Source organism: Neofelis nebulosa, chromosome 14 (genome assembly GCF_028018385.1).
Source record: "Neofelis nebulosa isolate mNeoNeb1 chromosome 14, mNeoNeb1.pri, whole genome shotgun sequence".
NCBI lineage: Eukaryota > Metazoa > Chordata > Mammalia > Carnivora > Felidae > Neofelis > Neofelis nebulosa.
Genome location: NC_080795.1, coordinates 80,056,556 through 80,084,167, shown reverse-complemented (window position 1 = coordinate 80,084,167; position 27,612 = coordinate 80,056,556). Strand labels below are relative to the sequence as shown.

Here is a 27,612-nt window from a genome sequence, read left to right as displayed (position 1 = left end):
TTCTCCATAAGGTGATACAACCTGGATCGTCCTTGTTGTGGGGAAGCTCAGGTAAGCTCTGATTCCACGTACGAGAGCAGGGGTGCCCTGATGTGGTCAGAGAGAGGAGGCTGCGCGGCAGGGGCGGAGGTGAGCTGGCCCTGAGCTCAGCGCCCTGTGCCTCTTTGTGCCTCGCTCGCGGACACAGGTGATTGCCTTGCAACACCCACGGGTCTGGAGTTTTCTTAGTACTTTGATCTGTCACATTTTAAGTGGTTTGCCTTCTCCTTTGCCTTTGGGAATGGATCAGAATTTTCTGGGGGGATTGGGAAGTCTCATGTTGCCTCAGTGACACCGTCATCACCACCACTGCCATTGTCATTGTAGAAAAACTGTATGGTGACTTCTTGAGCTGGAACCTGGAAGAAACCCTTGCCCAGTTTCCTCTGCAACCTGGGAAGGTGGCCACTCTCGTCATCAACATCAAGGTGAAACTGGATTTCTCATGCCAGGAGAATCTCCTCCAAGACCTCAGTGACGGTGAGCCCCCCCCACCAGCCCCCCAGTTTTAACCAGAACGTCGTGGCCCCTCGGGCTTGCTGCTTACCCGCCGTAACCTGCTTGCCATTCATTAGCTCGAGCTGCTCGTGACTTTTCCTGGCATTTAGTTGGCCCGCTGAGTTACTGTATAGATTTGAAAGTCATAAGGGTACTTTTTAGTTAAATCATTTCTTAATTTCCCAGTCTTTACCGTTTTGTGCTCATTTGCCAGGAGGTCATCTCAGAGTGGCGGAGCTACTTTATTTTTTTCAAGTATAACTGCCGTGATCTAATTATCTGTGACGATAAAGTTCTCTGTCAGAGTCTGGTGATTTCTGTAAGGAGGCGGTGTCTGGAGAAAATGGGCATTAATACTTGTTGTAGCGTTAGGACTAGCTGGTGAGGAGTCGGATTTCCTAGATTCATCGTGTCCAGTTGTGAATGAACGTATGCGTTCATACGTTCGTTTGGAGGCATCGTGGTGCGTGTTCGTTAGCTCAGGCTGCTGTAACGAGATACCACAGACAGTGTCTCCGTAGGACAGAAATCGATTTCCCGCAATTCTGCAGGCTGGGCGTCAGGGTGCCGGCACGGTGTCCCCTCCTCTTCTTACAAGGACACCAGCCCTGTTGGGTTATGGTTTCACCCTCGTGGCCTCACTTAACCTTTATCGCCTCCTCACAGTCCGTATCCCCAAACACAGTCACGTGTGGGGTCAGGGCTTCAGCACTTGAATTTTGGGGGCCACAGACATTCAGTTGAAGGGTATTGTTTGAGACGGCGGGTTCTGTCACTAGAGCTTCCCGTGTTGCTTTGGGCGAGTGACTCTGGCTTGTCTGTGCCTGAGTCTTCTAGTGTAAGTGACCGTCTCTAGGGTCGGTGGGAGCATTTGCACTTCACCGGGAGCGTGGTCAGGGCTCAGCGGCTGTCGTTGTACTCTGTCCCCCATCACTCATTTAGAGCGTGATGCGACACCTAACTGTCTCTGATTATGAAACAGCACTGGAGTAGGCTCTCGGGCCGCAGAATGGGTAATGGTCGGTTGCCCGGAGAACAATGAGGGTGATAGCAACTAAGAGCTAAGAGGTTTACACAAATCGACCACTTAATTCTCACAGCAGCCGTCTGAAATAGGCGCTCTTAATGCCTCCATTTTACAAGTGAGGACCTTAAGGCCCAGAGAAGTTGACTAAGTCTTCAAAGGTCACACAGCTAGGAAGTGACAGGGCTAGGCTGTGAACCCCGTCAGCTGGCTCCAGAGTGTGTCCTCGTAACCCTTTTGCGGCCTGTTGTTGCCCAGAGGGTCAGCCAGAAAAATAAATATGGAACCGGAGTGCCCTGCGACTCAGGGACATCGTGAGGTGCAGCTTGCTTTATCTGGTCGGGACCAGTAGGGGCCCCCAGAGTTGATGGTGTGACTTGGGCCTCGACCAGGAAGTTTCTTCGATAAAGAAAAAGCATGGCCCCCAGGCCTTGCGAGGAATTGGTGGGTACAGAGGCCCAGAGGCCTGTCAGTTAGGAAGTGGGTTTTGCCTCCAGGGGCTAGATGTCTGTCTGTCTGTCTGCCTCTCTCTGTCTCTGAGAACAGGGCTCTCTTACCTAGCCGGTCTCTTCCAGCTGGACCTGGGTGCTTAGGAATGATGCTGTCCTGTTGAACCCGAGAGGTAGAGGTCAGTTAACGCTTCGCGTTCCCATCATGGGGAATTCTCTTCTTCCCTCTTGCCCCTCTGAGGAGTCTCCAGCCATACTGGCCACCCGTCCCAGGAGCATGCCCAGCTGTCCTGCCTCAGGGCCTTTGTAGGGGCTCTGCTCTTACCCGAATTGCTTTCCCCCACAGTCTGCAAGATCCGCCCCGAGTTGTTCAGATCTCCATCCAGGAGCCTCCCCTGCAGAGAGGCCGCCCTGACCCCGTCAGTGGGACCAGCATCTCTTCCCTCGTCATTCTTGTTGCAGACAAGAAATTGCCTTTAGAGGAGAAGTTTCAGGGAACAAGGACCCCATCTGTCCCGTATTCACCCTGTCTGGGCTGCAACGGAGAGAGAGCTGTTGCACAGGATGTAGTCAGGACGAGTGATTCCTCCTCCTTCCTTACTGTGGGGGCTCTACCCTTATGACCTCCTCTCAGTGTCATTACCTCTCAGGGGCCACACCTTGGAGCACTGTCACACCAGGGGCTAGGGTTTCAACATAGGGATTTGGGGAGGACATAAGCATTTAGTCCATAACGCACTGCATGAAATTTGCTCTCCTGTACTCTGTGGTATTTGACCATAGCGAGGCTCCTCGTATAATATACTAATATTGGATTAAAATTGTTTGTATGTTATTAATGCAGGTAGAAAAGCCAGTTTGCTGTTGGACACTTTACAAACTGTGAAAATGTCAAGTGGACCTAACATTATACCAGGCCTGAATATCAGATAAGATAGATTTTTTTCTGCTTGTAAACTGCTTGATAGCACCAGAGTGCCCTCCTCTGCAAGTAGACAGAGGGCTGCAGACAGAGGTTCTGACTTGTCGTTTTCCCGAGAAGGGAGTTTGGCCGAGTAAATGGTGCCTGACACCTGTCCAGGGAGTGCTTGATTAGATGCTGTCCCCGGGGCCTGTCTGGGCAGATAGACTTCCAGCCGAGCTACCTGGCTGTGGGCAGGGAAGGACAGGACACCGACTTGGCTGCCTGCTGAAGGGGCGCGCTCTCCCTGAGCGACACAACAGGAGGCCTCCGGGGGGCCCCACCTGTCTTCGTTTTGGTGGCCGTGTGAGCTTATGTGCTCAGGCGCACATAGTTTGTTATGTTAGTGCATTTCCACCTCTTGTTACAGAGCTTTGGAGCGTGGTCTCTGCAGTTCCGAGCTGAAAGTAAAATTGTTATCTGAGATTTGTCGTCTGGGAATACGTTCTCCTATCCTTTAAAATAAAACCGGATCAAAGAGAGCTAGGATAATGATTGCCGAGTTGTTTGTAAATGGGAGGCTGCCCTAATTTCCCATCAGTTAGCGATGGCACGTGGGTGACACGCAATGTGGTTGTTACGAACTAGATGCTCTCTCTGCTGATAACGGTGAACAGACGCTCTGGCTGGTCGTTTTCACGGCAGATTGTAGAATCTGAGGCACAGCATCTTAATGGCCACAACCAGGGCAAGTTTTATAGAGGAACAAAAGCTGGGCACCACGGCCCACAGAAGACCCTTCCAGAGTATACCCTCACGTGTAGTTCAGGCTAAGGGGTCAAGAACTTAAGAGACAAGACAAACAAACAAAAAAGAAACAAGAGACAACCCCCCCCCCCCGCCCCACCCCAAGCTGTCACACACAGAGGACGGACACACCAGTGGTTGCCAGAGCGTCGGCGGGTGGGGGGACTGGTGAGCCAGGCGAATGGGGTTGGGAGTCACCGACCTGGATGAGCACTGGGTGACGGGTGGATGTGTTGAATCACGGTACTGTATACCTGGAGTTGACAGCTCCAGAGAGGCCACGTGTAGTCCTGCTTGGAGACACCCATAAACTCGGTGACAGTGGCCTCTTGGAACTGGGAGGTGACCCGCGTGTGGCTCTCAGTCTGGCACTTTCAGAAGCCTTCATCCGGGAACCACTTGTGGACCCAATTTGCTTTTCAAGCATGGACTCAGATTAACTGTGGGTACCGAAATTAGATGCCATTTGAAGAATTTAGAGCAATAAATATAGCTATCATGCAAACCAGGAGACTGGATTCAGTGTGCGTTGTGGACAGATGGAAGAGAATTAATATTTATTGAGCAATGTTAGAGGCTGCACAGAAGCCTGGATCAGCCACTTTGTTTGTACAATTTCTATTTAACCTTCCCAACAGCTCTGTAAAGTAGATGATCTTACAAAACAATTCCCATTTTGTAAAAACAGGTGGGGGGACTGTTCTAGATTAAAGGAGATTGAGGAGAAATCCAACAGTGAAATGCTGGATGCGATCCTAATCGTATCCTGGGTTGAATAAAAATGCTCCGAGGACATCTTTGGGACCTCTGTGTTCCAGACGGGGCACGGGAGCCACGGACACAGCCGAGCAGGCAAGGGGCTCACTCACGCTCTCCACGTCCCCGAGGGAGAAGTCTTGGGCCGGGGTCTGGCCTCTCTTGGGGTTGGGCTGGCTGTGCTGCTGTGGGAGGGGGATGCGGCCCTCCTCGGTGTGTCCACTCTTGGGTTTCTTGGAGCCGACGCTCGCCGCTGGACTCCCAGACTCCCACAGGGGCTCTCTCGCACGTGGGTGATGGTCTAAATCAGTGTGCTTTGTGGGGAGGACCGTGGAAAACTGACTCCTCTGTGATGACGAGGCCACTCCCTGCAAAGTAGTTTTAAACTGTGTTAGTAATTATTTTGATGGAGATGATGTTGGTATTGGTATTCTGAAACTGTGTGGAATAAAGTGAGTGATTAATTTTGTGACCATCTGATTCTAGCATCTGGTCTTGAACTAGGACTCTTTTTTTTTTTTTTTTTTTTTTAAATTTTTTTTTAACATTTATTTATTTTTGAGACAGAGAGAGACAGAGCATGAACGGGGGAGGGTCAGAGAGAGGGAGACACAGAATCTGAAACAGGCTCCAGGCTCTGAGCTGTCAGCACAGAGCCCGACGCGGGGCTCGAACTCACGGACCGCGAGATCATGACCTGAGCTGAAGTCAGCCGCTTAACCGACTGAGCCACCCAGGCGCCCCTTGAACTAGGACTCTTGTACGGAAGAGAGGAGGTGACGGATGTAAGCTAGTAGAGATTAAGTAAGAGTCTTGTCGTCTAGGACTGGAATAAAAATGCCAATACGAAATTGTGAGGTATTTAAAAACCAGCCTGTCTGCCTGCCAAGGCCTAGACACTGACCAGCCCTAGAGCAGGGAGCCTTCCTAATCCCCCCATCATGGTCTGGAAACCCTCCTCCTGACTCGGAAGCCAGGGTTCCTCGGAGAAGTGACCATTCCCGGTCTGGAGCTGGCAGTGTAGGAAGATGATCTTGGAACGTGGAGTGAAGGCTGTAGCAGGGACGCTGTCAGAGTGGGCTGGAGTCGTGTCAGGAGGGCCTGCCCGAAGGCACTGCCGCTGACAGTCGGAGGGTCACTGGGGATGACAGCTGTTCCGATTCCGTGTTCTTTGTGCTGCCAGAAAGCACCTTCCACCTTTGCAGATGACAGGGGACCAGTTCGTTATTTTGTACACGGTCAGTAATGAGTGTTTCTTCTGCTTTTCTGTACACGTGCACCGTGGGACAAGCCAGCAGTTGATGAGGGGTCTCCCTTTACCCACATGTTCCAGCTAACGGTTGAGAAGGGATGATGGAATTGAAGTACCTTCATTTTGCAGTCCCTAGTAGGTGAGCGGACCAAGACAGCGAGCAGCCACGTCACAGAATAAGAGACAGCAGGGCGTTATGGTCCCCCTGGGGGCAGAATACACACCTCCCGAAAATCACACCTGGGACAGGTCAGCGCTCTAGATCCAGCTATCAGTTTACAGGAACTCGGACGACAGAAAAACCTGTTCAGCGACACCAGTCCAGGCTGTAGGGTCAACTCTACAGCCCAACGACCTGGTTCTTACTTAACAGGTAGAGCATAAGGGGAAACAGGGATGAAGTCGGGGACAGCTTGCACAGCGGGGTGAAGGTGTCAGTGCCACTCAGCGTCACACTGAAAGATGATTAAAATGGTAACTTTGACTTACGTGTATTTCATTCCCCACCCCCCAAAGGGATCAAAGGTCTTCCTGTAGTTAAACTTGGCTAGCTTAAACTTAAATCAGAGTAAATTTAAACAACATATTAGAAAATACACACCACAACTAAGCCCAAGCACCCATGGCACCATGCTTGGGTAGTAGGACAGTTAAGAAAAGCACGGAGATGACTCCCATGAAGTCGGGGCAGGGCTGGCTCAGGGGAGGGAGGACACTCTGATGGGATGAGGCAAATCCAGGGCTGTCGGGGGCCTGGCCACACCCCATTTGTTGAACCGTGCGGTGACTCCAGTAGACCTTGGTTACAGCAGTATACATTTACTTCACGTAGCTTTTATGATAGAATGTTTTTAAACCAACAAAAACATTAGAAACAGATTCATAATTTATCAGACCAGGTCGAAAAACTATTTTTTGCCAAGGAGTTTTTTCATCAAGGTGTTGTCTTGAAGAGCGAGTAAGGCCGGCTGCACGCGCCTTTCTCCGGGGGGACATTTGAGCACAATGAACTTTGAGCGACATTGACCGGTTAGTGCTTTGATTTTACTGGGGCTGATGCTTTGGATGAAAACCGTCTTCCGGGGCTGCTGCTTTTTGACAGTGAAGGGAAGCATCCCCTGCTTTTGGTTTCCTTTCTAATCAATTAATTTGGGTGTCTCTGTCTGTACACTTTTTTGGCTCTCAGTTTTTTTAGGAGAAATGTGATCTTTGCTGACACTTTCTGTTGGACGTGATAACTGACTGTGACATCTCCATTTGACTGTGGGCCCTGGAGATGCTCAGCATCCCAGACCAGGGGAGACAAGATGTATCCGGTCTAGTAGTTTGTTTTGCCCCTGGGGAACCCGCGTCCCAGGAGGTGGACCAGTGTGTTCAAGGCCCGACGTAATAGCACCAGGGTCCCCGCTCACTTCAGGCTTTGTTGTGTTGTTGTGTGTTCCTTCCCTCCTTAGGTAACAAACGGGTTATTTCCAGGCGTGTGCGTTTGGTGGCAGTGGAGACGGCATGGCTGTTGTGGTGCTGTGGACAATTGGAGCCTAGGAAACTTTCGTAGCGGGCGTGTGACACCAGTACATTTAGCCGAAGTCAGACTCTCAACTGAATGAGCCTCCCAGGTGCCTCTGACACCAGTACATTTAGATGTCTTAGCACTCTTGGCGGGGTGGCGGGAGGGAGAGGGCGATGCCAGACCCTGTCCTTCAGATTATCCGTTGTTCTTGCATCTTGAGAAGATGCTGCTTGAACCAGCTGCCTTTGCTGAACAGCCTTCATTCAGTCTCTTGCACTTGGACGCTGCGGGGAGAGGGTGCTTGTCTGCATCAGGAGTCCTTCCCCCATCATTCAGAGACCTGGGATGGGCCTATGCCTTGTCGTCTGCTGCCCGTGTGCTGCATTCCTGGTCTTCTGACCTGCGCCTGCATGTCTCCTCTCGGCACCTGGCTTCTTTTCACAGAGGCCGCTGGGCAGGGCTCTCTGCTTCCTTCTCGCGTCTGGAGTATGTGTATATTTCCATCTGTTTGATCCTGGAGGAAGAGGTCTCTCCTTTAATCAGAGGCAAATTCTTTGACATGTGTTCAAGGGTCCTCTCTCTTTGGGCCTTTAAATTTGACCACTTTTTTTTTTTTAAGTTTTCATTTATTTAATTTGAGAGAGATAGCACGAGAGGCAGGGAGGGACAACGAGAGAGAGGGGGACAGAGAATCCCAAGCAGTGTGGAGCCTGATGCAGGCTCAAACCCACGGACCGTGGGATCATGACCTTAGCCCAAACCAAGAGTCAGATGCTTAACCGACTGAGCCACCTAGGCGCCCCCTGACCAATGGGTTTTTAGGTCGCAGTCTATGGACAGCATGCACCAGAGGCTGCTTGATAACATGCAGATTCCTTGGCCTGCCAGCCCCTCTCAGTCCATCTCTGAGGGCACTGGGCTGGGGTCTCTGTTTCCGACAGGGTCCCTTGGGGACTCCTCTGTATACGAAGGCTGGAGCAGTGATGTACCAGTTCCTCAGTAATTATGCTCAATCTTTATCTTAAAATTGATATAACACAGAACAAACCCTTTCAAGCATGGGTTTCTCTCTAGCTGCTACTTTTCTCTTCCCTTCTTTGTCCCTGTCCTCCCCAGGCCAGGATCCCACTCATCAGCCCCCTGAGGTCTGGGTGCCCCTTTGTCCTCCAGACTTGCCCACACTGGCTTCTCTCTGTTTGGCTGTATTCTAGCTAATGACATTCCTAAGTTGGCCCTTTGCCCCCTTTCTATGTCATACTGTCCTAAATGATTTTAATAGCGCTGCGCTGAGGCTCCGAAATCTTTATTTCTGCTCCTGAATTGCACGGCTATAGTTGTAGCTGGCTTCCTGACACGTCACGTGGCAGTGCCCATGGTTCACGTGCATCCCCGTGAACTCCGATACACTGCAGCTCCCTGCACTCCTGCTCCTTGTCCTTTGCTCCCTCTGTGGACGAGAGCTGTCACCGTGCACCCAGAAGCAGCTGCTCTGTCACTGCTAAAGCTCCGTCCGTTTACATCCCTGCGTCCTGCCTCCCGCCTCCCGCTTTGCCTGCGAACCTTATAACATCCCGTGAACTCTCCTCCCTGCCCCCGGCCTTGCCTTTTGAATCCGTCTTCTGTTATGTTTTCGATTTTTCTCAAAAACCAATGTGCCCTGGCTTTGGCGTGTAAGGCCTTGTGTGATCTGGGCCCAGCTCTGCCCCACCCCCCTGGGCCTCATTTTTGCAGTCGCTCTCTTGCATTTCACACTGCAGCTGTTTGAAACACTGTGTTGAGCGGCTGCCTTTTCCTCCACCTGGAGTGCCCGTCAGCCTTCGCCTGCGAACCCCAGCTTTGCTCACCAACTTTTTGAAGGCCTCTCCTGGCCTGGGTGTTACCTTGGCAGCTTTGAATGCTCTCAGTTTCTCCCACACTGTTCCTGAACCCAGCACCAGGCCCGGCTCAGAGAAGATTCCCAGCAGATAGTTATCGGAAGACCAAATTGTGAAGCTGCCTTGAGTGTTCCTGACCCTGAAGTTGGGGAAGGGAGAGCTGCGTGGGGGGAGGATCAGGTGTTGATTTCTGGATGTAGGGCTCTTGAGAGAGGGCCCTGTGCGGCTTTATTGGGAGATCCTGGAGAACCATGGAGAGCTTTTCAGAAGGTTGCTTTGATGGAGACTGTTTTGAGATGGTGAGTGAGTGGATTCACCTGGGTGTGGGGGATGACAGGTACAATGGTTCAAGGGTAAGGCTCGTCGTTGTGAAGCAGGCGGAGCCTGGTTGGCTGGGGAGGAGGGCCTCCTGCAGGAAGGGGATTCACAAGGCCCTCGCTGGCCTCTTTCCCCGAAAGACCCCGTGCGTTTGCAGCACAGACTTTAGTAGCTGGTCGAGCAGTGTGGTGAGTTCCTGTTAGAGTTTATTCTGTTCCCTGTGGAAGAATGCATTTCTTCCTGCCTGAAGTGCCTCATGTTTATTATGCTTAAGATAGGCTCTGCCTATGGGAAAATGGGGTGCTTTCCGTTCTTTGTCCCAAGTTGGAGACTTGTGTAAAAAAAACAACAACCCATTTTTACATTTGACATTTCATTATATTTTGCTTCTTCACAATTCAATGATAACGGATCCTTGAACTTCTCCTGGAGGCCAGGCATTGATGTTGAGAGCAGGCGTGCTGCAGACCCTCCCATCTAGTCCACTACCCCAGCGTTGCCCTCTGAAATTGGGGCGCTGGTCAGTATCCTTGTCCCGGTCTGCTGTTCTCTCTGAAAAGAAATAGGAATTTTTGCAAATCTCAGTCTTATTTTTTCAATCAAAGGTGGTTGGAATCTTGCTGCCATAATATGTTTACAATTACATAATATGTTTACAATTTCTAGGTGCCTAGGCTTTCACAGACCTGATTTTATGAGGGTGGCCAAGGAATTTATTGAATCGTGGTTTTTTTTCTGAGGCTAGCGAGTATCGGGGATGAGAGGAGAAGGAACACTGAACGCGCGCCGTGTTCTGGGCATGTTACTGAGGCACCTCCTGTTGGTTCTCTCGAATCTGTCACCGTAACCCTGGGAGGCGGTGCTCCTGTCCCCCTGGCTGCGCTTTGTCTGGCACCCGCCTGGGCTTGGTGCCCGCGGCTCCGTGGCATCTCTGTGTCGGCACCGATTCCCGGCTGCTGCAGCCGTGTCTTCACGGTCGGTCTTCCTCGCGACCCCCATCTTAAGGGCAGGGCCAGCTTCTTGTGTGTCTTGTGATTCCGGCTCCTGTCTCCACACCTGGAGCTGTTTGTCAGCTTCTTCTGCGGCCTCTCCCTTGTCCCCTTCCCCACGGCACACGGATTTCCTTAGGGCTCCATCCAAGGCCGTCTTGTACTTGTCGAGTTCGTTGTCTCTCGAAACCCTCCACCCTGCTTGCATGGCTTCCGTAACCATCCCACCCAGGCCAGACTTCTCCCACTCCTAGTCTGTGTATCTGACCACGTGTCCCGTGAGGCTCTTAATTCTGGAGGGGAGAGAGGGCAGGAAAATCTGGGGGGAGGTTTGGCTGCCGGCTGTTCCCCATTCCCAGCTGTGGTGGGCGTCCCTCGTGCCCTCGGGCACAGTCTTTGCTGTTTCTCCCCTTGCAGGTGAGGGCTTGGATCTCACGGGAGAGCCGAGGGACCGGGGCTGTCGTGGTGGCCGGCGTCCCCCTCCTGGCCGGCCCTGAGGAGACCCAGGGTCAGGATCGTACAGCATCCCCCAGGAGCTTTACACTCTTGAAGCCCCTGCAAGGTCTTGAACAATTCACTAGCCGTTTCTAGCTGAACCTTGCTAGTGTCTGTCAGAGGCCCGTGCAGGCCGATGCTGGGGGTCCTGCTCCTCCCCTGCAGCTGCCTGTCAACAGATCACAAGTTAGTTTTTCCCTGTGACTTCAGTTCTCTGATCAGTTTGGGAAAAGCTGTTTTTCAGTTTATCCAGCTTTTTTCTTAAGGGTGGGAGTGATGCTTTTTCCAGTTTTCAACATCTTTCAGCTGAACTCAGAAATGTGCCTGCTGGGGGTGATGCAGGCCTGCAGTAAGTTTCAGGTTGTGTGGCCATTTGTCACATGATCTACTGCTTTTGTTTTGTGTTCAGTGGCTTACCTGCTCCCTTTATGCAGGGAGAGGTTGCCAATGCACCAACGGCCTGCACTGGCCTCCAGCCTTCTGACTCCCAAACAATAACTTCACAGCTCAGTGGCTCAGCCAAGGGGAAGATCTGCTTTCCTGGGAGCTCTGAGGAGCACCTCTCTGGGTGAGGAAAAGCTTCCCAACACCCCGAAGCTGAGGTCTTGCCCTAGACGTCTGTCTAGCAACCTGTGGAGGTGCGCTTCTCGCCGGGCCACTGTTCCCCACCCCCTACGCAGCGGGGAAGGTTGACTGCGTTCCTGGATTTAAATTCAGGTTGGAAGAGAACTTTCTAAACCACCAGGATGGAATGAAAACCCAGGTGGTTGTCATTCATGAGCAACAGGTGATCCTTTGCAGGCCCCTAGAGCTGAAGCCTTCCAGACCATTGATCTCACTGCCCTCATTATTGCTTTGCCAGCCAGCTGGTGGTGGTTCGCTGGGAAACAAATTAGGTGGGTGTTCAGTAGAAGGGATTCAAGAGGTTTTGTTTTTTGCAAAGAGAAAGGAATGATTTTTATGGATCACTGCAGATCGGTTTACTGTTAGCTCCTGCTGTTGATTGCATCCAGTCTTGTTAAGTTTGTTTTTAAAGTCTCTCTGTCCCTTCTTGTCTGTTTAACATTATGATTGGCCTCCCAGCTGTTCACTGTGCTCTCCTTTCTCTGTCTTCCACATTGTCCCCATGGTCCTTCCTAATTTTTTTTTTTTTTTGTCTCTAATTTTTTTTTTTTTTTTAATGTTTATTTCAGAGAGCGAGCAGAAGTGAACCAGAGCATGAGCAGGGGAGGGGCAGAGAGAGAGGGAGACACGGAATCTGAAGCAGGCTCCAGGCTCTGAGCTGTCAGCACAGGGTCCAATGTGGGGCTTGAACTCACAAACCGTGAGGTCATGACCTGAGCCCAAGTTGGACACTTAGCCAACTGAGCCACCCAGGTGCCCCCGATGGTCCTTCCTAGAGCAGAATCTGACTGTCATCTTTCTGTGTGATTTCCAGGGTCTTGGCATTGACCTCTGGATAAAGTCCCCAGTATGGCTTGTGTGGTCTCACTGTGGCTGTCTGTGTAGCGTCCTTGCCCACCCTTGCCTCTCACTGGGCTTGGATTTCCGAAACAGGGACTGACTTGTGTTTCTCTGATGTGCCGTGCTCTCTCAGGCTTACTGTTTGAGAACAGACCAGTGGTTCTCAGACTTTGCTGCACTTGGGGATTGTGGGGGGAATATTTAAAACCTCTTCCTGGCTCCCACCCTTTGACATTGTGACTTGGTGGGGCATGGGGTGTGACCTGGCCATCTGGGTTTTTAAAGTGTTCCAGATGAATCTTCCGTGCAGCCAAGTTTGGAAACCATTGATAGGGACTGTCTTCCCCTTGTGGGAAAACATCATCATCCTGGTCTGAGGTCAGTTGTTCGAAAGTCTGGGCTGCTTCAGGCAGACTCTGCTGCTGTGTATTTTCCATTTCCTGTGAGAAGTTTTGACGTTGGGTAGGGCCAGTCTCCTTTCTGGATTATTGTTGAGGTACTGGGATACTTTCTGTCCTTTGCTCCTTTATATAAATCTTAGAATCCATGTATCAGGTTCCTCCAAGTAGTCTGTTAGAACTGACCTGAGCACCAGGTGGGGGAAATTGGCATTTTTATGAGCGTCTTCTATCGATGAACGATGCCCTGTCATTTATTTGTCTTCTCGAATGTGTCTCAGTAACTTTCTAATTTTCTCTATGAAGGTTTTAAAGAATTTCACTAGATTTGTTTCCAGCTACCTTATTTTTGCTATAAAGGTATTGAGCCCTTTTATGGAGATATAGCTTACATGCAGTTGGGAACACAGATAGCATGTATACAGCTGAATGAATGTTTTATTCTCCTCAATTCTTGCACCCACCGCCCAGAACTCGACTGGATAACTTCTACCTGTCCGGTGTAATTGAGTCTTGTCACTGGTGATTGGCCTGCACAAAGATCACTGTAATTGTGACTTGTGTCATCATAGGTTAGTTTTGCCTGTTCTTGACTTCTTGGCTTTGTTAAGGAAGAAATATAGTACATATTCTTTGGTGTCTTTTTTGGGGGGGGGCTTTAAACAACATTAAGTTCTAGAGGGCAGAAGTCCAAGATCAGTGTATGTGGTCCCCCCCACCCCCTCAACATTATGTCCGAGATCCATGCATGTTGGGTGTGTTTGTTCCTTTATGTTGCCGGATGCTATTCCACTGTGTTAAGATACCACAATTTATCCACTCGTGATTGGCATTTGGGTTGTTTCCAGCCTTTGGCTATTATGAATAGGTATAATTTTTCTGGCACAGGTACTGGGTAGACATAAGCCCACATAAGCCTACGAGTGGTTTTCTGGATCATAGATCTTATGTGTGTTTAGCTCTAGTAGATTTATAGCCATGTAGGTTTTCTTCCTTTCTTTTAAGAAAGGGAGCAGGAGGTGGGGGAGGGGCAGGGGGAGCTAGAGAGAATCTTAAGCAGGCTTCACTCTCAGCACACAGCCCACGACCCTGGGATCATGACTCGAGCCAAAATCAAGAGTTGGATGCTCAACAGACAGCCTCCCAGACATCCCTACCACACATATTTTCAATGTGCTTATTTTCATTTACACCCACACCATCTACCTGAAGGTTCTTTGCTGTTCCAGAACCTTCTCACCCCTGGATATTGTCAGTCTTTTACATTTTAGCTGTTCTGGCCCACGTGTTGTGGTATTTCATTGTGGTTTGAATTTGCCTTTCTCACCTAACTAAAACTGTTGCCCAGTAAAAAGTGAAGACTATATTTTAACAGGCATTTCACACAAGTATGTGTCCAAATGATAAGTAAACACATGAAGGGTGTACAGTTACTGGTTTTATTTTTTTGCAGCTTTGAGATACGATTGACACATAACACCATAAGTTACAGTGTGCTGATTTGACTCATTCCAAAATGATTACCATACATAGTTAGAGCTAATATCCTTAATATCTCTATCATATCACATAATTAGTGGGTTTTTTGTGGTGATCACATTTTGTTAAGTTTTTGTTTAGATTTCAGTTAACATATGGTATAATATTAGTTTCAGATGTACAACGGAGTGATTCACAACTTCCAGACATCACCCAGTGCTCATCAGTAGTGCCCTCCTTAATGCCCATCACCCTTTAACCCATCCCCCCAGCCACTTTCCTCCAGCGATCCTCAGTTTGTTCTCTATCCTTAAGAGTCTGTTGGTTTGTGTCTGTTTTTTTTTTCTCCCATTTGCTCATTTGTTTTGTTTCTTAAATTCCACATGACTGAAATCCTATGGTATTTGTCTTTCCGACTTCACTTAGCCTAATGCTCCGTAGCTCCATCCGTGTTGTCGCAGATGACAAGATTTCATTCTTTTTTATGGGTACCGTTCCATTGTGTGTGTGTGTGTGTGTGTGTGTGTGTGTATGTATGTTGTGTGTGTTTGTGTATACACATACCACATTCATTATCCATTCATCAGGTGATGGACACTTGTGCTTTTTCCCTAATTTGGCTACTGTAGATAGTGTTGCTGCAAACATTAGGGTGCATGTGTCCCTTTGAATTAGTATTTTTGTGTCCTTTGTGTAAAAACCTAGTAGTGCAATTGCTGGATCACAGGGTGGTTCTCTTTTTTAACTGTTTTTTGAGAGAGCGTGCATGTACATGAGCACGCATGCAAGCAGGGGAGGGTGGGGAGGGGAGAGAGAGAAAGAATCCCAAGCAGGCTCTGTGCCCATTGTAGAGCCTGACCGGGGACTCGATCTCACGAATTGTGAGATCATGACCTGAGCCACAGTCAAGAGTCTGATGCTTAACTGACCGAGCCACCCAGGCGCCCCTATTTTTAACTTTTTGAGGAACCTCCATACTGTTCTCCAGAGTGGCTATACCAGTTTGCATTCCCATGTGGTGAGAACATTTAAGATCTATTTTTAAATCAACTTTAAGTATGTAATATATTATTATTAAACATAATCACAGTGCTGTGCACTAGAGCCCCAGAATATATTCATCTTCTGATTGAAAGCTGTACGCTTTGACCAACCTTTCCCCATTTTCCCCATATCTCAGCCCTTGGTAACTGTCATTCTTTCTGTTGCTATGTATTTGGCTCTTTTCGATTCCACATAGAAGTGATATCCTACAGTATTTGTCTTTCTCTGACTTATTTTACTTAGTATGTCCTCAAAGTGCATCCATACTGTTGTAAATAGTAAGGTTTCCTTCTTTATTAAGGAATAATATCGAATCGTATACAGACCACTCATCTGTATATACCCACTCATCTGTAGATGGATATTTAGGTGGATTTTGTATCTTGGCTATAATGTTACAATAAGCATGGGAGTCCGATGTCTCGAGATGCTGTTTTCATTTCCTTTGGAAATATACTCAGAACTGGCTGGATCATATGGTGGTTGTAAATTTCTGAGGAATCTCCATACTGTTTTCCTCAGTGGGTGCACAAATTTACATTCCCACCAACACAGTGCAAGGATTGCCTATTCTCCACATCCTTGCCAACTCCTGTCTCTTGTCTCTTGATGACTGCTGTCATAATCAGTGTGAGATGATAGCTCATTGTGGTTTGATTTGCATTTCCCTGATGTTTAGTGATGTTGAACTCCTTTTCATGTACTTGTTGCCATTAGTAGTTCATCCTTGGAGAAATACTTGGTTCTTTTCATTAAAAAAAAAAAAGTTTTATTTTTATTATTTAAAAAAACTTTTTTTAATGTTTTACTTATTTTTGAGACAGAGAGAGACAGAGCATAAGCAGGGGAGGGGCAGAGAGAGAGGGAGACACAGAATCCAAAGCAGGCTCCAGGCTCTGAGCTGTCAGCACAGAGCCCTGACTCGGGGCTCGAACTCACGAACTGTGAGATCATGACCCGAGCCGAAGTCGGAGGCTTAACTGACTGAGCCACCCAGGCGCCCCCAAAATGTTTTGCTTTTGAGAGAGAGCATGAGCAGGGGAGGGGCAGAGAGAGGGGTACAGAGAATCCAAAGTGGGCTCTGCACTGACAGCAGTGAGCCTGATGCAGGACTTGAACCCATGAACTGCAAGATCATGACCTGAGCCCAAGTTGGATGCTCAACTGACTGAGCCACCCAGGTGCCCCTTCTCATTTTTTTTTTTTTTAATGAGTTTATTTTGAATGCACATGAACTAGTGCATGAGCAGGGGAGAGGGAGGGAGCGGGAGCGGGAGCAGGAGGGAGCAAGCGAGGGAGAATCCCAAGCAGGTTCAGCACAGCCAGCACCAAACCCGACATGGGGCTCAAAACCAAAAACTGTGAGATCGTGACCTGAGCCAAAATCAAGAGTTAGATGTTCAACAGGCTGAGCCGCCCAGGCAGCCCGGTTCTTCTCCTTTTTTAATCAGATTGCTGATTTGTTCCTGAGCTGTGTGAGGTCTTCATATATTTTGATGTTAACCCCTTGCCAAATACATGATTGGCAGAGATTTTCTCCCATTCTGTAGGCTGCCTTCTCATTGTGTCGATAGTTTCTCTGGCTGTGCTTACTTGGTAGTCTCACGTGTTGTCTTCGCTTTGGTTCCTTGCTCCTTGGTGTCCCATGAAGACACGGCTGCCAAGACCAATGCTATGGCGGTTTTCTCCTGTTTCCTTCCAGGAGCTTCTTTGCTGGAGTTCATCTGTTGAAGTCTTAATCTCTTTTGAGTTAACTTTTGTGCCTGGGTGAGATAAGGCTCCGGTGTCCTTTTTCTGCGTGTGGTTATCTGCTTCCCCCGACGGCACTTATCTCAGAAACTATCCTTTCCCTGCTGAGTATTATTGGCTCTTCTGTGAAATATTAGTTGACAGTCTCTGTGAGAGTTTATTTCTGGGCTCTTGTTCTGTCTCCGTAGTATGTGTGTCTGTTTTTATGCCCGTGCCATGCTGTTTTGATTACTGCAGCTACCTAGTAGAGTTTGAAATCAGGGAGTGTGATCCCTCCGATTTTGTCTTTTTTCCTCAGGACTGCTTTGGCTCCTCGAGGTCTTTTGTGGCTATGTGCAGATTTTAGGATTGCTTGTTCTTTTTCTGTGAAAAATGCATTGGAATTTCGATAGGGATTGTATTGAATCTATAGATGGCTTAGGGTAGTAGGGACATTTTAAACAATATTTTTCCACCCCATAAACGGGATATCTCCATTTATTTGTGTCAGTTTCTTTCATTGAAGTTGTACAGTTTTCAGTGTTCAGATCTTTCACTTTCTTAGGTAAATTTATTCATAGGTGTTTTCTTGATTTTGATGCTATTGTGATTGAGATTGTTGTCTTTATTTTTCAGGCATTTCTTTGTTAGCACATAGAAAAGCGATTGACTTTGGTGTACTAATGTTATTATCTTGCAAGTTGATTAAATTTGATTAGACCTAATGTGTTTCTTTTCCCCCTTTGGTTGAGTTTTAAGGATTTCCTATATTTAAGATCAGAGCATTTGCAAGTAAAGCCATTTTTTCTTGTTCCTTTCTGATTTGGATGCCTTTTATTAATCTTGCCTGATGGCTCTGGCAAGGACTTTGGACACTAAGTTGAACACGTGTGAGCGTGGGCCACCTTGTCTTGTGCCTGATCTCTGGAAAAGCTGCAAGCTGTTGCCATTGGGTATGGTAACTGGGCTTGTCCTATATGCCCTTCGTTATGTTGAGGTACGTCCTTCAACACCCAGTTCTGAGGGCTTTTATCATGAAAAGATTTTGAAGTGGGCAAATGGTTTTCCTATATCGACTGAGATGATAGGATTGTTCTCTTTCCTTCTGTTAGCATGGTGTATCACATTTATCGACTTATGTATGTTAAACTGTCTTTGCATCCCAGGGATAAATCCTACTTGATCATGGTATATACTCCTTTAAATGTGCCTTTGAATTTGTTTGCTACTGTTTTTTTTTTTTTTTTAAGTTTATTTATTTTGAGAGAGAAAGCATGAGCAGGGGAGAGGGGCAGAGAGAGAGAGAGTGGGGGGGGGGGTGCGGGGAGAGAATCCTAAGCAGGCTCTGCACTGTCAGCATGGAGACCGATGCAGGGATTGAACTCATGACTGTGAGACCATGGCCCGAACTGAGGTTGGATGCTTAGCGAACTGAGCCACCCAAGAGCCCCTGCTAATGTTATATCAAGGAGTTTTGCATCTGGTTGCAGCAGGCATATTGGTCTGTAGTTTTCTGTAGTGTTTGCCTGGCTTTGGTGTCCAGGTAATGGGTGAGCTGGGGAAAATGTTCTTTATGTGTGGGTGAAAACCCTGTGGCAGGGACGCCTGGTTGGCTCACTTGGTTAAGTGTCTGACTCTTGATTTCTGCTCAGGTCACAATCTTATGGTTTGTGCGATCAAGCCTTGCACTGGACTCCATGCTGAGTGTGGAGCCTGCTGGGGATTCTCTCTCCTCCTGTCTCTCTGCTCCTCCCCCACTCATGTGCATGTGTTTTCTCTCAAAATAAATAAACTTAAAAAAAAAACCACAAAACCTCGTGGCAGAAAGAGGAAAGCAAGTTTTTGGAACGGTGTGCATGTTAGTCCTTATGAGCATGCGCCTGTAGGTATGAACATTGATTTGTTGGGGAAGAAGGGTTTTGTGGGAGACTGGGGTGTACTTTTGATAACTTTTTAAATTGGTGTTCCAACAGGAAACTGTGGCTTGGCTGGGTGACTACCGAAGTAATGACGTTCCCTGTGTTTTGGGGGTGCTCCGTGCTCACGGAGTGCTGTGAAGGGTACACAAAACATTCGGACTGTACTTTGCATCTCTTGTTTCTAAGAGGAGAACAGGCACATGTCATTATTTGCCTTGGGACACCACCACTCTCCCTTGATTATCTTGTGAAAAGGCGTTTACTTCCAATTTCAAACTGGCAGTACTCTGGTTTTGTTTGCCTGATTTTTATCCCAAAATAACTTATGCTAATTGAGCTTTTTCTGCAGCTTTCTTTGGAGAAATGATGTTCATTTATTTGTGTTTCTTGAAGTAGAAATGGAGTAATGCATGTAAACAAGATGTAAAAGCTGTAAGACCCAGAGCGGGAACCTGCGAGGAACTCTTCCTCACTCGTGCTGTCGAACAGGGAGCCGGGATGTCCTCCCCAAGGTGGGGGGCAGGTTGGCAGAGCTCTGGTTCCATGTCCAGACTCTGGTCAGCAGTCCACTTGTGGCCAGACATGGGGATACCCTGCGGTTGGAACCCAGGGCCTCCTGTCTCCTGGTCCCATGGGACTCCCCTCCTCTATGTGCACAGGGAGAAGGCCTGGGCTAGTGGGACATGGGGGCCCCGGATGACCCGACAGCTGCTTCAAGAAGGAGAGACAAGGGCCAGGTCACCACACTTTGTCCTCGTGCCAGTTGTCCCCAAGGTCTTGGCTAAGAAGTTTGCTATTTCCGGCTTGGCCCAGCATGGTGATGAGGAACGCACCTCTTTTCAAAGCAACCCATTCTGGCCTTCTTATTCTACAGAGAAGTGACTTATTGGTGTTTTGGAATATAGTCCTTGGATGATTATTCCTCCATGAAGTCACTCATTCACAAAATCATTGGTTCCCTCCTTTTGATTAGGAGCTTCCAGATGCAGGCTCGCAGCTCGGGCCGTCCCATCAGGCAGCTTCAGGGGGCTGCGCGTCCCCGCCCGTCTGAGTGATGGCCCTGGAGGTCTGCCCTGTGCCACCTGTGTGCCGTGCAGCGGCCTGGCGGTGAGAGGTGTTTCCCGTCGCTTAGTAATTGACGGAAGGATGTAGATGCATTTGGTAACCCAGCAGATAGTTCCCCCATGTGCTATGTGCTGTGACAGATGGTTCAAGTACAGGTGGAAGGTCACTGTTCCTGCCCTGAGGGGCTTCCGGCCAGAGTCAGGTTAGTGCAGGGGTCTGTGGTCCATGCCAGGGTCCTTGTGCCAACTCTGGTGGTGCGGTCTGTCTCGGTCAGTGGAGCGCCAGGGTGGCCAGCGGCTGGGAAGTGTTGGCTTCTCTTGAAGATGTTGCGAGAAGAGAAGTCTGCGTTCTGGTCACGCGTTTCTAGGCCCTGTCTCTAGTGGCCACAAATGTCCTTATCTGGGGTTCAGTGTCCCCTGCTTCAGTTGTGTCCACTTGAGCGTCTTGGGAGGAGAAGATTGAATACTGTCCTGTCAACAGAAGTAGGAAACGGTCTTAACGTCTGCTGTGGTTGGGCTCCTGTGCAGCCGGGGACTCAAATGGCATTCCTTCCCAACAAAGGGGACCGCTACCAGTAGGCTGCAAGGTAGGAGCTTCCTGGAACTTGGCTCTTGCAGCATGCCGTACACCTTGGGCGCTGGGAGGAGGCCTTGCTGTGGCCCAGACTTCCACACGTGCCCCTGGAGGGGACCCACGGGTGCTCTCCTGCATGGACGTGTGTGTCGTGTGCGGTCGGGTAGAGCCGCGTCTGGGGTCTTCCGTCGGGGATGGCCGATTTTCGGGTGCGCTCTTCGATGAGCGTTTGCGTTGCCCTGTTTCTCCTTTTTAGAGGTCACGCTGCGTTCTTTCTCAGGTCGCCTGCTCATTTTTGGTGCTCTCTTCCTTGTTCTTTGGAGTCCTTTTGACTTATTTGCAAACGTTAGTAGCTCATCAATAATGGTCTGGGAAAATCAAACCTATACTTACCATGTGACCCAGCCATTTTACTCCTAGAAATTTAATCAAGAGCAGTGAAAGCATGTGTCCATACAGTGACTAGGACACACGTGTTCAGAGCGGCTATATTCGTAATAAAAACTCAAAGCAGCCTGAGGGCTCATAAATTAGGTGAATGGGTAAGCAGATTGTTACAGGCATTCACTGGAATACTATTCAGCAATTAAAAGGAGTCCAGCCTGGATGCATGCAGTATGTTGGAATTAGTCTAAGAGGAGGATGCCTTGTGACAGAAGCCTGACAGAAAACAGTATCTAATGTGTATGATGCCATCTGGATTAACTTCTGGAAAATGTGAACTCCTTTATGGTGACAGCAGTGCTTACATGGGGCTGGGAGGAGGCTTGGGCTTGGGGAGGATGGCATTTGGGGGGTGGATGCGAGGACGCACAGGCAAGCTTAGTTGATGGATATATTCACGATCTCCATTGCGCTGATGGTGTTACGAATGTCCGCTCCTCCGGTTGGATGCTTTAAACTTCGGTGGTTATTCTGTGCTGGTTACATCTCAGTAGGGGTGTTAAAAGAAAGAGCTGTGGTAGGGGAGGGGGCAGAGCTGCTGACCGCACAGGGAGGGTGTTCACAGGGAGCACCCGGGAAATGGGATGAGCCAGGCTGTCCCTTAACAGGACCCCAAGTGCAGTCCTAGGCCCAGTGATGGGAGATGGGTAGTCCTCCCCTCTCCTCTGGTTGTCTCTCTGCTCCCCTTGGGTTTGGCTGCTCAGTGGGGAGGAGGCAGGGGAGTGGGTGATAGTGACATGTGAGGAGAGGGAAGACTCATCTGGGGGCCACCTTATGCACATGGTGACTATGGGCCCCAGGTGTGTGGTGGTGGGTCTGAAGGCAGCCTGCTGGGCCCAGTGCATGGTTTTCCCCATTGACCTTGGGCTTCAGGTGCCCCTACAGAGAAGGTAGACTGGGGTTTAGCCTGGAGTGGGGCCTTGTCAGGTGGGTCGAGGGAGGAGCAGGCAGGGGAGTGATGGGTGCTTTCCTGGGGGATGGGGTGTTGTAAGTGCAGGTGAGTGTCTCCAACTGTGGCCCAGCCGCCAGCCCCGTGCCTGCTGCCTGTCTTGGTGTTACTGGAACGCAGCCATCTCTATGCGTTTCTGGATGTTGGCGGCTGCTTGTGCCCGACAGCAGCTCAGCTGAGTAGCTGTGGCAGAGACCTGCGGCCCACAAAGCCTCAAGTGTTTACTGTCGGATCCTTTATGGATGATGCTTTGTGACCTGTGGTTCGACTGTGGAAGCGAGGGCTGGAGAGGGCAGACAGGGACGTAAGGGGGCTGATGGATAATGAGGAAGTGCAGGGGGTACATGGGAGTGTTCAGAGGTCAGAGCAGGTTTGGGGGTGGGAGTGTGGGAATAAATGAGTGTTCTACCAATAAGTGAAATCCCAAGGAGCTCATGTGTGTGGGCCTAGAGTAGCTAGTTGGGAACCACCCAGAACCCTTCATGGGCTCAGCTCGTGTGTGTGGGCCTAGGGTAGCTAGTTGGGAACCCTTCATGGGCTCAGCGGGTAGTTTTTAAGCATCACGTACATGAAGGTTCCAAAGGTCAGTGAGGGCACAGGGCCTGGAGTGGGGAGTCCTCACAGGATCGAGACTGAGCATCCAACAGAGGGAGGCTAGTGTGAAAGCCGGCCTGTGGGTGTGAGGATGGTTTTGTGTGAATGGTTTATGAAGGTTGCTGTTTCTACATGAACTTTCTCTCCTAAGCCTATCCTAAAGTTTCTGAATGAATGAACTCCCTGCTTTCTCTATGCAAGTTGAGGATGAGTATTGGCTAATTTCTGAGCCAAATGCTTGTATTCCTTCGGTTTTCTTGTACTTTATGATAACCAGATGGGCTTCCCCCCACCCCCCCGGCACCCATTGATTTTTTTAAGAATAAATGAAAATGCATCTTCAAAATATATCTTACCTGGAAGTGCATATTCTGACCAACTCCCCCTGGGAGATTGTTGTCTCCTTTTGCTTTTGTAAATGTATTTTGTCCTAGTTTTGTTTTATAACAGCGCCTGTAACTTGTCGCAAGAGAAATTGATACTCTGCCTTAAGCCTTACTTTCTTTGGAAGGTGCAAAAATGGACCCATTGCTTGAGGGGACCCACCAGTGGAGGTGGACGCTAAGCCGTTGTGAGGCTCCTTAAGGCAGGTTGAGGGCTGTGTGGCATACTGCACCACACTCTGGCTGGCGAGCTGTCCTGGAAGCTCATGGGGGCACTGACGTGTGTTGTCGCGGTTTTTCCGGGTGGTCACAAATCCGACAGTCCCGAGTTCTGGCTCCGCGTCTGACGAACTGTGCGGTGTTACCGATGTTCTCAGACTCTTCAGCCTCCTCCTCCGTGGAGCCGAGAAGACAGCGCTGCCCCGCGGGGAGTGAGGGACCTTCGATGGCCCCTGCCAGGGCCTGGCACGTGGAGATGCCGTCACCGCCCCTCGTCACTGCAGCTGTTGGTTGTGCCTGCCATTGGTTTCTGCCACGCGGGTCCCACTTTGAGCTGCCCTCCTCCCGAGTGGTCACCGTGGTTGTGCTGGAGCTGAATTCGGGAGCGGGCTCTTTTTGCGTACAGAATTGTACCTCTGAATTGCCCACAGAAACGCTCTTAATGGAAAAGTTGAGCGCTGTAAACAGTAACTATGAAGTTCTGTCAAGCTCCATTTGAATCATGGTGATCTCGCGGTTTCATCCATTCTTAAATACCCCGAGAATCCACTCCTGTCTGGTCTTCCCACTAGGCTGCCTTCCTGTTTGTCACTTTTTTGGTCTTGTCTTCCCAGTAATTGCCACTGCAATCTGTTCTCTGTTCTATTTGTGATGGCCCGTGCTGGCAGAAAAGTTGCCCGAGTGAGTGAGCAGAATTTTCTCCCCTGCGGCCCGGCCCAGCTGGCGAGCCGCCCCTCCACGGGCGCGGCGGGTGGTTTGCTCCGTCTCTCCCCTCCCCCCCTCTGCAGCCGCCTCTTCTCTCCAGCCCCATCCTTGTGTGGGCCGAGGCTCATCTTCCAACCTTCAGATAGCTCCCTTCTGCCTCCGCTCCTACTTACGCATTCCTTCTTTCACCCGCGGTTGGATCAGAGGGCAGAATAGTCTATAAAGAAGCCGTGGAGGGGCTTTGGTTGTATTTTTCTGTGCTTCAAGATGACAGGTTTTTGAGGTTTCTTTGAAGTTTTGAGGTCTCTGTCCAAAAAGGAGGCAAATTTCAGATCTAATTTTCAGCTTTTTTTTTTTTTTTTTTTTTTTTTGCTAAGTGCATAGCCTAGATCCTTCTAGCTCAGAGACATTGCAGATTTATTTTTTCATAGATCACCTTGAGTTGGTTGCCATTTTCAAGCTAAGAAAACGGAGGTTCATAGGGTTTTGTGACTTGCTCAGATTCTCTCGATGTGTTGGGAAGAATGCCTATGTCTTCATAGCATTTGATTCAAAGGAAGATGCCTCCGTCCCCAACTTCTGCCCTTTAGAATTTGTACATGAAATCTACAAAGTCCACGTGTGGCCCTTCTGGTGCCTCCTGTCTGGATCAGCCGCTGTTGACACGACACTTCCGTTTCTGGCCACGGCTGGATTTGGGCCACCCCTAGTCCCACCAAAACCAGCTGCTGGAGAAGGAACAAGGAACAGAGGGGGGGCTGGCTTTACGGCACCCACCACTTGCAGGAAAGGAGACCTTAGCAGTGTGTTAGTGTGAGAAAGGACTCGTATTTCCATGGTAAAAAAGAATCTGTGTCCTTTGGGGGCTGGTGGTGTTTGTGTAATTTGCTGATGATGGGAGCTTTGCCTGGGGGAGAGCAGAAGACTCTGTCACAGGCTGTGTGTGAGTGTGGGAGTCAGAGTGACAGTGCTCACATTTAAAATATTTTGGGCACCTGACCTTAACTCAGCAGAGGGTGACCTAGGGGCTGAGTGACTGTTGGTCGTCTTGAGCGCTGTGCTGGTTCACAGGCTCCATTTGACCTCGTGTCTAGGGCACGGTGCTGAGAAGTGTGGGGTTTATGTTTTGCAGTGTCTGTGTTCATAGTGCTAGCCCCCTCACAGGCCCCATGGTGTGGTGGAGAGTTTTTCTAGATGGTGCCCACGGTACTGGGAGAGCGGGGAGGGGAAGCTCCTTCAACTGTAACAGCTGTGGGCTGGGACTTTGCATGATGGAATTTCGCCTAACCCGGAGCTGATGGTTGACTGTGACTTTGGGGTGATGGGACTTTGGATGAACGTGGTGTGCAAACGGAGTATCCTATCTGACCCTATAGCTTAGTCATTGCTTTAATATTTACTGAGAGTTTGATTTGCTGGAGCCTGTGTGAGCTACTGTAAGGGATAGAATAATGAAGCAAGAATTGTGTCTTCAAAGAGTCTGTAGTCCGCTAAGGAATCTCTAATGTGTGTAAGTTGCTCTAATAATAATAATACCTGTTTTTGTTGAATGCTTGCCAGGTACCCAGCATTGTGACAAATATTTGGTATGTTGTAACTCGTTCTTGCAGAGAAGCATGCAGTTGACAGGTTCTGGTTGGTCCCATTTTGGGGATGAGGAATTGAAAGCTCAGAGTTTAAGTAACTTAGCAAAGATACGTCAGCCAGCAGCTCCTGGCCTGTATGCCTTCCTGTCTTCCTGGACATGTTCTGCGTGCAGTAGGCACGGGCCTCGGGGTGGACAGGTGGTTGGACTCCGAGGAAGAGTCCTTGCTTTCTGCCACAGTGACGAGGGGACACGTGATGGAACAGGCAGCATGTTAACTAACAGCGGGACACGAGGAAACACGTAGATGGTTGTCAGAGGGAAGAGAATTGGAAAAGCACAAAGATGAGAAGACACGGGGTAGAATAGAGGTGACAAGGAATGGATTCTGGCAGAATTGCCAGAATTTGGCTAGAAGGACCGACCCAGTTCAAGGCTAGGCCGTGGCCCCTGGGAGCCTGCTTTCTTTCCAGTCTACCCTTCACTTATGGGGTCATCTTTTGGTGCCTCCCCTAAAAGCTTCTGGGACTTCCTTCTGCTCTGCCTGGGGGACACTTCCTACTTTGTGCTGAGAGTTTGTCAGAGGCTCTGCCCCGATTCTCAGCTTCTCGGTCAACTCTTCTGGAATCTGCAGGCACCCTGAGGTGTCTAAGGAAATTTAGTGCCACCTCCCGTCTAAGTAGTTTCTTCTTCTGCCAGATCATGGCCCTGTGGTTACTCACTGCCTTGCTGCTTCTCCAGCACCTTGAAGAGATTTGAAGGCTATCTTGTGTTCTGTATTGTTCTCTGTGGCTGAGTTGGTCTGAATTGCCTAGCCTGCTGTCTGCAGAAGTAATGCCCTGATACTCACTTTGTCCCTGTGCAGTTTGACCTACTTGTGGGACCCAGCCATCCAAGTTACTAGATGGATAGTCCCTTGGTGTGGGGTAGCCTGTCCCAGGATCAGTTACTGCCACTCTGACCTCGGGGAGGTTATTCCTGGCTCTTCTGTAAGATGGGGGCAAGTTTACAAGCCACAAAATACCTTACAGAAAGGAGTTGGTATCTTACCAATCTCAGTTTTTGCTGTTTGTTTTTCTCTTGTGTCTGTTCCCATGTATCTTAAGCCGAAATTAGTGGTTTTCAGTTCTCACACACGTGGCCTCTGGCAACTTGTTCCATTAGCCTGGTCTATGCTAGAGGTCTCTCGTACTTGACACACTGGGGGTACACTTGTGCATGCCAGCTGGTTTGTTACACAGCTCCAAGTACTTGAGCTTTACTTAACAGGACAGCGTCTCTTTATGTTCTTGAATAATAAAACTATTGTTCAATAAACTCACTAACTCAGCTGGAGTCTTCTTAGCTCGTTGGGAACTTGTTTCCAGCAACAGATACTTAGGTATCTGTCACTTCAGACCTGTCCATATAAATAGACTTGTTTGCAAATGGAACAGTGTCCCAGAAAGTAGGGGGTCTGGCACACATACATGTGAATCCTAACACTTACTTGAAAAGTCAGTTAAAAATTTTTTGAAAATAAAAACAGAACTGTGTTTTTAAAGCTTTTTAGGGTGACATTAGAAACAGATTCTGGAGGTGAGTGGGGGACGGTGACATAGGTGAAGGGATTAGGGTACCTTGAGCCCTGAGTAGCGTGTAGAATTGTTGGATCAATATATATTGTTCACCTGAAACTCGCTGTGTTGATTATACGGGAATTAAAAAAAAAAGATGAAAATGATACAAAACAAATAAATAGTTTGATGAGTTGTTAGAAGGTAACACTCTTCTAACTAGGACCTGGATCAAAATCTAGAGCTTTGCCAGCTGGATAGCCTCTCATTGCCCCATCTTTACCCCCAAAGGGAGCACCGTCCTGATTTCTAGTCAGTACTTAGCTTTACTTACTTATAGTCTTAGCATATGAGTTATGTCCCTACATAGACGAGTTGATTGTTTAAGTTTCTCTTAATGTGCAGGTACCCTTGCTCTTTCCTTTTCCTGATAATTTATCTGTTGAGGAAGCTGGGACATCCAGCCCAAGGAGACTTCGACAGTGTGGGCTTGTTGATGGAGCACTTGTGGTGTCCTTCTGAACACTTGTGGTGTTCTTCCGTCCCCTGCATTTCCTGAAAATGGGCAGCTGGATCCAGAAGCTTGATCAGGTTC

The 27,612-nt window shown here is 49.0% G+C and overlaps 1 protein-coding gene across 6 annotated transcripts in view; it reads left to right on the top strand.

Annotated features, from left to right (window-relative positions):
- Window positions 1-27,612, top strand: part of TRAPPC9 (trafficking protein particle complex subunit 9) — a 572,152-nt gene that overhangs the window by 161,671 nt on the left and 382,869 nt on the right. For 5 of the 6 annotated variants that reach the window (XM_058699183.1, XM_058699185.1, XM_058699184.1 and 2 more), the window contains one exon: window positions 367-519. The exons of the other annotated variant lie outside the window; for it this stretch is intronic. In XM_058699183.1, coding sequence (XP_058555166.1) covers window positions 367-519 — 153 coding nt within the window. The remainder of the gene's footprint in view (window positions 1-366; window positions 520-27,612) is intronic. 6 annotated transcript variants of the gene reach the window in all.